Raw genomic sequence first — 9,694 nt, forward strand, 5'->3', positions numbered from 1 at the left:
GATTACATACCAAATCTTCTAAAGATAATATGAAGGAGAAGAATGAGAACACAGTCGAGAATGTCATCTTTCGGGGGCAGCTGCAGGTTCACTTGTCAACTGTCACTTGGTTTGGGATCCAGTTCAAGTCTGGTTCAGGTTTGGATTGGGGCATAGGTTTACTTATGGGTGTCAATTTAGGACCACATCTGGGGACCGGACCAGACCGGACCCAACCAACCCACCCATTAAGTTATTGGTCCAGTTCTGAATCTAAATTTTAGAGATGATTAATAAGCGGGACGGTTTGGTTCCTACACGGGACTCCCAACGGTTCCAGAACCTAAAGATTAGTTTCGAACTGGCAAGACCCATTTTGATCTTGCATTTAATCCTTTCTTTGGTGTTGGTGATGTGGATTTTGGAATTTTGGATATATTGGTATGCTGAGTAATGGAGACTTTCTTTCAAGTGGTTTGGTTTATATTTTTATTTGTATGCTTATGAATGGATATTTGGTTATTTCTGTGCTTATGGATAGATATTTGATTATTTGTATGCTTAGGAATGAATATCTAATTATTTGTATCATTAGGAATGGTTATTTGTATGTTTAGGTAAAAAAGTTTAGAATTTTAGATGCTGTGATACTGCTTGGAACCAATTAAGAACCAGAACCGGCCCACCCATTATTAGACGGTTCTGGATCTCAGGTTTGGAACCGATTAGATAAACAGGCACACTGGACCGTTTTAGACCCTTTAGTTTACTATTATCTAAAGTTAATATGGATTGAAAAGAGAAAAAGTCCCTTTGCCCCACACTCGATCAAATAGTGGTTTCTTCTCAAATTTTATGCCTTAAATCAAGCTGAATGGTCATCCATTCTATAATGGAAGGTTGGTATGGAATACTGACCATTGGTTGAGAGAGGACCATGTGGTTTGGCCATTATCTAACTCAAATCACATAGATCATTATGTATCGAACCTTTTTCCTGGTATCATCGTCTGCCTAAGTACTGTCTAAAATTAACCAGTTAATTGTGCTATATGTTGCAATGTTTTGGGATGAAACATGAGTCAAGGGTACTACGAACAACCTGCCGCAAATTTTGACCACTGGCCAAACTGCCATGTAGCGAATAAATAAAGGTCCCCAAGGGGGATCGACCTAGAGAAGCCATATCATAATAAATCATAGTTTAAATTTATTATAGGCAAACTTTATTGTTGTTTATGTTTGTATAGGTAGTCAATATATGCATTTTTATATATCCCAGGCTTCATTATATATAAGATGCACAAAATTGAAAAGGGTTAATAAGAACTTACGGTGGAGGGGTACATAAAGGTGCCTCATGTCATGGTTACCCTTTCTACAACATATGCTATAAAGGTTTATGAAAAGTCAGGAGGGAGCCCCTGGAAATGTAAAGGAAACCGTACATGTTGTCACTTGAAAAAACTCCCTCCTCAAAACTAGAAACCTAATGATCCATCATGGTCCTATCACTGCAACCACATCATGGTTCAGGCTGGCTGGAAACCAAACCAACCATGGATTACCTGATTAACCAATCCTGCTGCTTTCCCTGTTTGTAAATAAAAATTGGACTAGTGGATGGTGTGAATAAGAAGTTATATGAGTTGATCTTAGCATTGGTAAGTGTTTTCTTGACAGGCTGAAGTCGAAAGTCTATATGATGAAGAATGCAGACTTAATGATAGCATAAGGTTTGTTTCGTGGGAAAGTATATTTTTCTACTTTGACCTCTCCAGGGTTTTAGACTGACTTCTTGTCCACTTTACAGAGAAAAACAGCAAAGTCTCAGGGCCCTAGATGAAGATGAAAAGAGCAGGAAGTATATTCAATTCTAAATTCTCTCATCCTATGTCACTTAAATTTGCATTTTTTTTTTCTTTTTCTTTTTCTGAGAATGCGTTTGTGCGAACTGTTTAGGCTTCTATTTTTAGCTGAAGATGATATTATGAGCCTTCCTTGCTTTCAGGTTTGGTTCTCTGTGGAGCCTTGTTCCTCTTGTTTTTGTTCTTTGTTCCTTCATCCCCACCCGCACCCCCTAAGACACTTACCTTTGTCTCATGCAAATTGGTCATTCTATGTTGTTGTGACAGAACCACACTCTAAACCACACTCTAATTGCAATAAAAGCTCCACAGGCAAGTTCCCTTGAAGTCCCTGATCCTGATGGGGTAGGTAAAGGGGATTAGTTAAGAAAGATGAAATTAGGGAAATTTCTTGGATGATGACTGATTGGGCAATTCTCTTTATGAATAGGGTGGTGATTGTCAGCAATTCAGAATCATTGTCAGAAGCACCACGGGACCAATTGACCTGTACCTGCTGAGGTTGATATCCTTTTGTTTTTCAAGCATGCAGGTTTCTACTGTTATTCTCCTGATGCTTCCTACTTTTTACAGCACACATCAGGGGAGGTGTGATGATATAGATGTGAAGCAGGCCAAGACAATTGATTTGCCCAGGGGGAGTAGCATTCTTAGCAGTGAAGATGCATTACTTCAGAAGTTCCACGATGAAAGGCTATCTGAGGCAGGACATTGCCAAGATAATGTAAAGACTTCTAATTCATCTATCGCACTGGAAAATGTATCTGGAATGCAGAGGATCATCCCTACAGATTTTAGCGTAAGCATCTATGGAATGATCAAAGGAGGAAGTACAGAGCTCTGTCCCAGTTATCTGAAGGATTATCATTTATATGACTGCTCTCCCTCTGATTGCAGATTAATGATGATTACTGGTTCCAGTCAGATCTTGAAGTCAGCATTACAGATTTGTGGGGTAAGTGGATTGCGTCTTGTTATTTAGTGAGTTTTTGTTTCTAGTTTGTCTCAAGTTGAACAAACTTCATTTCTTGCTGATGAACTTATATTCTGTGTATCATTATCCTGTCACTCACAGCAAATGACTGGGGACAAGTGTTTGAACCTCAAGACAAGATTGCTATGCACAACACAGAATTAATAAAACATCATGTGCCTGTAGGTCGTGTTTGCCAACAGAGAGGGATTGACGTACATTGTTTTGTAGAAAAGACTTGAGGGCTCGTGTGGTATTGTTCCTCAAGCAAGTGTAAATTATGTAACCAGATGATTATTTCTTGTTTTTTTAGGTGAAAATTCTGGTCAGGCAGGAATGCATCATATATTCTGTTTCCTCTATACTTTTGTCCACCCACACTAGAATCTGTAGTTGGTTTTCCCTGTGGTTATGCATGTAGAAGGTTTTTGAATATATCAATATGTAGCATAATTAATAACACAGATGTGCTATCCCTTCCTCTCATGGTAGCTTCATACAGTGGGGAAAATCAACCGGGGGATCCAAGACTGGCAGGCCAAGGAATCCTAAGATTGATTTGTGATTGCTATATGCCAAAAGAGCTACATGAGAGAGAGTTGGGGAGCACAAGAATACCAAAATGAAATATGCTCTAAGCTAGCGGATCTTACAGCTAGCACAGCTCTTGACAATGAACAGAATGTTGTGTGGATAGGCCAAACTCCTGAGTGGTTGGCGGTGCCCCATGTGTTTGTTCATTATAACAACCAACAACTAAGATCTGAAATTTTCATAAATTTTCTGTGATTCCCCTATTTAAATCATCTATACATTTATTCACTCCCACTTACCACAATTAAAAGGGATGTCAGGGCCAAACTTGTGCCCTAACAACTAAGATCTGAAATTTTCATAAATTCTTACCAAGAAAAAAAAAAAATCATAAATTTTCTGTGATGCCCTTATTCAATCTCTAGATTTTCAAAACTTCATTTTGCAACTTTGGCAAAATCCATTTTAGTGGAAAATTGAATGATAGAATAGACAATTTAAGGTCCACTTATCCAAAAAATTTGAGTCTATCCAATTTAGCACATGTAAGATATTGGCAATCATGAATCATGATAACCTAATCTAGACGTGTTATTAGCTCTTGGCCAACAGGATCTATGGTAAGGGTGTCAATTTGGGTTTGGAACCGGGAACCATCCCTAGGACTGATCCGATAAAACCCAAATCCAATCTGTTCCATTACTAAATGGGATGTTCTGGGAGCTTATTTTGGGACCGGTTATTAAATGAAACTAGGAACTGTTTTGGGACTGATTTTCCAATGGGTCCAGAATCGAATGACCAATAAAGAACTGGTTCGAATTGGAACCACGACCCATTTAAGATGCATATTTATTTACATGAAAAAGTTCCTCAAAGGCATTGTGGCTCTTACACCAGCATAGGGGGAAATGGAAGCATCAATAAGGATGGGGCTTTTGCCTTTCATTAGGGGTGGGGCAATCATTTAGCCCCTTCTGTGTCTACGTATAAGGGCTATGCTATCTTCGAGGCTCCTTCTACCTTACTTTTTAAGCTTAATAGTTATAATTTATATATGGTTATGTCATAATTATAAAGAATAACTGATGATTATGTTGGTATAGATTTTGGGATATTAACATAAATAGGAAAGATATTGAAAGTTTTCCTTCACCCATTTCCTCCACCATGGGTGAAGGAAAAGTACACCCATCTAGTATAAATGCCGTCTCTTATAGTGTTAAGCCGATAATAACCTCCATCATCCCCTATAACCTTTGCACACCATCTGAACCCTACTTCTCCCTTGATTATGGGTGACCGAAAAGTTGTAAACTACTCTACCTCTTGAGTCAATAATACCTTCCACCATTTCCCGATAATTTTTTGCATACCATTCAAGTCCTACTTCTTCCTAAACTATAGTTGAAAGAAAAATATACCCATCTAGGATCATAAATGCTCTACCTCTTAAAGTACAAAATCGATAATTTTCCACCACAAAATCGATAATTTCCCACCGACCCACCGACCCACCGAATCCCCGTCCCCCGGGAAAAAAATCATTCCCTGAAGGAAAACTACCTTCGAAGATGTTTATCTGAGTAATGATGTCGGTGAGTTGGATGTGTAAAATTTTAGACTTTTTGAGACTTTTACTGCACAGAACCGTCAATGAACTGGAACCGGACCATCCCATTATTAAATAGGACTGGATCCTAATTTTGTAAACGAGACAGTTCTGGCATTAACCGTCTTGGGACCGTAACCAATAATGAACCGTTTCAATTACCCAGAGCCATCCCGTTTTGGACCACCCCAATTCTTCTTACTACGCTACTCTCTGCCGTCCTCAATTCCTATGGGACGCAGGTCCCAGCAGCAACAACGATGGTGACACTCCCCCACCTCCACCACCACCACCACTAGCAGCAATAACGCCACCAGACATGGTTGAGATACAGTTTCGACAAGGTTCAAGAAGACATTCCAGACAGCTACAGCAAGATCGCAACAGTAGCAGTGGTGGTGGTGAAGCACTAGCCAAGAAGCCTAGCCATCCTCCCAAGGACTGGGAATCTATGATCCTGCCTGTGAAGGCGTTGAAGCTGTGTATGGGAGAGAAAGTCTGCTCTTTTGGCTCAACAAGTTCGCTTATGCTTGTATTTTAATCATAATTGGAGCTTGGATCCTATTCAGCTTCATCAGTCCCTCTCTTGGTCTCTACCAACTTGATTCCCCTCATTTGTCCCTCTCTACCATGTCCAAAAGCTCATCTTAATAAAACCAACGAATTGAAGATCAAAATGGAAAAAAGCTAAAAAAATGTACACCAACAACATCAGAGCAACATACCCTCCTAAGCATTATCCCTTTTGCACCAACTCTACCTTTGTCTTCGCCATTATTTCCATACTTACATTTGCTACAACCAAATGCTTAATATAGAAGGAAGGCAAAGAATAACAGGGGACACTTCTTAACGGTTCGCTGCAGCTCGTGTTTTCCTCAATCTTGCACGTGTCACCCGGATGGCATCGTCCATGACCTTCTCCTGTAGCTGTGGTTTTGAATTTCCATTGCTCGAGGACTGGACTGGCACTATCTGCGTTGCTTCTGCTTCGTTTTTTGTTGCTTGGGCACTTATTTCACCAGAAGGCTCAGTTGCAGCTGCTGTTTGGGGCCGCACAGCTGCAGGGGGTGCAGAAGGCGCTTGTGGAGGTGCAACTTCTTCAGCTGCTGGTTCGTTCTGTTCCTCAGATGAAGCTGAAGTAGCAACACTGGATGTATGTGACAATGACTGTTGGGGCTGTTGCTTATTTACAGAGTTCTGGCGAGTTGGAGCAGTAGGCAGAATTTGGCGAACCCCAGTACCCTGCTGTTGCTTATTTACAGAGTTCTGGCGAGTTGGAGTAGTAGGCAGAGTTTGGCCAACCCCAGTACCCTGCTGTTGCTGTTGTTATTTCCAATTAATGAAGGGTTAAAAAGATTGCCGTTCAAGAATGTCTTTCAAGATTGAAGCATTGGTAGTATTCATCTTTCCATTAAACAAACTAAAGGTGCTTCTGTGTATTCTTATCCCATCTTTATCCATTTCATACACAAGTTTTTGATGCCATTGCAAACAGGGCTATATTGCGACAACCCATGAATACTATACAGGCAGAATCAAACCAAAGTTAATAGTAAAACAGCATATAAATACAACCTCCTTCATCTTTAACCCACTAGAATAACCACTATTACGTGGGTGCAGGATCAGGAGCAATACTTATGTCTGCATTTTTGTATTTCTGAGGTTCTGACTATGAAGGTGCCATGTTTCTATTTTTATTTTAACCTTTTAATAAGTAGGATTTGTATTAAAACATGTGATGTGCGAATACTTTGTTGTTTTTGGTGTTGGAGAAACTGGCAGGGTACTTAAATATTAACCTAGTCGATTATCATATATACACAAGATCCTGTTATAAAAATCTCAGCCCAGTGTAAGAATATATACACATCAGTTTATTCATGTATTCTGATTCATTATGCCCAAGAAATTCTAGTGATATATTTAAACAAATTAATATTCCGTGATGACAAAAATTGCCCTGCTGGCTATGATTCTTTTTGTTTCCCTCTTCTCTCCATGAATCAAATTTTAGTTTTTCTGAACACAATCAGAAGGGGGTGGGCAGCAAGGTGATGCCTTATCTTCATCATTATTTATGTCTTACCAATTTCTCATCACTATTCATGTTTTGCCAATCATTACTTCATCAATTGATTGGAGAGCTAATGGTGCAAATAATTGGAAGGCAGGATATTGCAGAGAGAAGGAAAAATTATGAAGTATACACTAGGTTCAAATGAAATCACATCAATGTCTATTTATCTTTATCATTGGATACCTGTGAAGGGCGAGGCCTTGCTGTAGACTGTGCAGCAACATACTGCAAAATCTCAAAAACCCTTGTCTGGCCATAGCTTGCAGCCCTTTGCCAATATAAAATTGCAATGTCCCCAGCCCTAGTCCTTAACTCTAATAAGTTACGATCAATTTCAGTCTCATGCTTCGCAAGGTACGGCCTAAAGAAGGAATCATACACATATGCTGTTCCCTGAAACAATTGAGCAAAAATGTGAGAAGAAACAAATTATAAAACGACAAAAGGGATGATTATATAATCAACACAATTTTCCTTATCACCAAAAGGAATCCTGTACCTTTGTTTTAGGATACCACAAATATATGAAGAATGCCAATTTGGCCTCACTGTACATTGGTACCCTGCAAGAAAGCCAGACACTGTAAAAACACAATTCCAAATGATAGCTAGGTGTTCCCAATATTTTCAATTTTATTTTTCCTTTACCATGATATAAAAGTATCTCCAACCCTCTCAAAGACTGTCAGCACTGCAACTAAAATCCTACAAATTCAAAGAACAAATTTTAAAATTGAGGATTTTATTCATCAAGGGCCCAATTAAAAGAGTACCAGCCAAAAAAGCATACCAGTATTGGCACCAAAACCGAAGCTGCTCAATCTCTGGCTTGTTCTTCTCCACGGTTTTAAAGCATTCATAAGCAGGATAGGCATAGCCAAAAACCATCCTGCCCCACCATAATCAGAGAAGTCAATTATCCATAATAGCAAAACATAAACTCCATGGAACAGAAAACAGGCATTTCAGTGAGCAACTTACACCAGTCCTCTGGTTAGAAAGGATCCCATCATTGTGGATCCTTAATAGATACGAGTAAGCCAGACGAGTTCAACTGCAATTATAGAAGAAATTAAAGAACCAGAAAATCGTAACTAAACCTTCAGTTGCTAACAATGGCAACTTGACTTGATCTGCAATCCGAACAGATAACAATAGCAACAGAACTAACAAACAGCACAGAAGACATTAAGAGCACCATAGTAGAATGTACATCGATTTAATTAAAAAAAAAAAAAAAAAAAAAAACAGCGGAAGAAGAAGGGTTGAGAGAAAGTGAAATCATCGAGAAAAATTAAGAGAGCACAGCATTATCCCCAATTAGTAAAAACCTGTAGCGTCGCAAGTACTAAAATTAGGGTAAACTACTGGGGAGAAAAATCATAGAAGAAGAATCACCGAGAACTGCTAATGAGAATCACTTGAGGAAACCCACACATTATGATTTTATCAAGAAAAAAAGAACAGAATTATTAGCAGAAAACCCATTAAGAAAACCGAAGCCTGCAGGCATCATACTATAATCATTCAAAAACAGAACCAGATTTCGCTAGTGATCGAAAATCAAAATCCAAGAGAATGAGAGAGCATTCACAACTCTACTACTAACAGTTCAAAGTGAAAAAAAAAAATGATAAAATCAAAGAGAAAACTCATAAACGAGAAGAGATTAAACGATCTATACCTTTTGGTGGTTACTAATCATGCAAAGCAGAAAAGAAGAATCGAGCTGGGAAATGCGATTGATTAGAGAAAGAAGAAGAGTAAAAAATGAAGTGAGAAGATCTGGTAAGTTTCAACGGAATCGAAACGGAGGCTCTCTTTTAGCCTTCCGTCGCGCCCGTCTAGTCGAAGCTGCGCTGCCGAGACGCTACGGGAAAAGCCGGTTCGACTTCGGAGGCGAGAGAGAATGAGAGAGAACTTGAAGGGCTCTGAAATAGATACAGAGAGAGAGAGAGAGAGAGATTTATTATCGTTTTGAATTTATTTTGGGGACGCTGGTTCTGTTGGGATGTTTATGGGGGAGAGAGATAAGCACGTGTGCAGAATTAATCACCGTTGAAAGTGTATCAGACGGATCACGGTTACCAGAGTATTATAAGTGGGCCCAACAAGAGGACAGAAGTATGGTTCTACCTTGTTGTTTCTCAAGAATAAAATAGGTTTTTTTGAATAATAAATTGGGATTTATGGATCTTTATTACGTGTAAAATGAGAGAGGATTAAAAAGCGTAGCAGAGCAGAGGGTAGATTGCCGGTGAAGCTAAGCATCTTATGGAGATTGGGGATAGTGTACGGGCTACTACGGATAACGAACAGGTCAGTGAAGATATGGAGTTCATTGCAGCCTCACACACTATACCACCGAGTGGGGTCGGTGGGGCGTGGTTCAAGCCAGGAATCGGCGAAAAAGCGGCTTGATCCGCGGACAGTGGGGACCTGCACAGCCCGTAAGAGTCTACTCTTGCCGGCCTCTGAGTCGCCGCAATAGATCACGGAGCAGAGGTCAATGTACGATTTCACCACTTGCCCACAAGTGTTATAACGACCAATCTCGCTATTGCAGTATGGAGATTCTCACACATCAGCCGCCGTCATGTGCTTGTAGACCAAAGAGAGCATGAAGTTCGTTATACCGTTTTCTT

The 9,694-nt window shown here is 39.7% G+C and overlaps 2 protein-coding genes across 5 annotated transcripts in view; one reads left to right on the forward strand and one right to left on the reverse strand.

The window, feature by feature from the left end:
- LOC122066588 (transcription factor E2FB-like) overlaps positions 1 to 3,182 on the forward strand; it is a 12,226-nt gene extending 9,044 nt beyond the window's left edge. For 2 of the 3 annotated variants that reach the window (XM_042630417.1, XM_042630419.1), the window contains 8 exons: positions 1,663 to 1,715; positions 1,793 to 1,843; positions 1,942 to 1,990; positions 2,115 to 2,192; positions 2,278 to 2,348; positions 2,421 to 2,646; positions 2,745 to 2,802; positions 2,923 to 3,182. In XM_042630417.1, the coding sequence (XP_042486351.1) occupies positions 1,663 to 1,715; positions 1,793 to 1,843; positions 1,942 to 1,990; positions 2,115 to 2,192; positions 2,278 to 2,348; positions 2,421 to 2,646; positions 2,745 to 2,802; positions 2,923 to 3,062 (726 nt within the window). In that variant the 3' untranslated portion in view covers positions 3,063 to 3,182. The remainder of the gene's footprint in view (positions 1 to 1,662; positions 1,716 to 1,792; positions 1,844 to 1,941; positions 1,991 to 2,114; positions 2,193 to 2,277; positions 2,349 to 2,420; positions 2,647 to 2,744; positions 2,803 to 2,922) is intronic. The other variant, XM_042630418.1, reaches the window with a different exon arrangement.
- Positions 3,183 to 5,613: 2,431 nt separating this feature from the next.
- Positions 5,614 to 9,025, reverse strand: LOC122066592 (putative HVA22-like protein g). 2 transcript variants are annotated; one of them, XM_042630426.1, is made up of 7 exons: positions 8,734 to 9,025; positions 8,031 to 8,103; positions 7,840 to 7,938; positions 7,698 to 7,754; positions 7,549 to 7,612; positions 7,233 to 7,442; positions 5,614 to 6,220 (listed from the first exon to the last, which is right to left on the reverse strand). In XM_042630426.1, exons 2-7 carry the CDS (start codon positions 8,060 to 8,062, stop codon positions 5,816 to 5,818), a joined length of 867 nt encoding a protein of 288 aa, XP_042486360.1. In that variant the 5' UTR covers positions 8,063 to 8,103; positions 8,734 to 9,025; the 3' UTR covers positions 5,614 to 5,815. The 2 variants fall into 2 exon arrangements, with proteins under 2 accessions (XP_042486360.1, XP_042486358.1); XM_042630424.1 differs by having other exon boundaries at positions 5,614 to 6,289; positions 8,734 to 9,021.
- Between the last annotated feature and the right edge of the window lie 669 nt (positions 9,026 to 9,694).

The sequence above is a fragment of the Macadamia integrifolia genome, unplaced genomic scaffold (assembly GCF_013358625.1).
Source record: "Macadamia integrifolia cultivar HAES 741 unplaced genomic scaffold, SCU_Mint_v3 scaffold2479, whole genome shotgun sequence".
In the NCBI taxonomy this organism is placed as follows: Eukaryota; Viridiplantae; Streptophyta; class Magnoliopsida; order Proteales; family Proteaceae; genus Macadamia; species Macadamia integrifolia.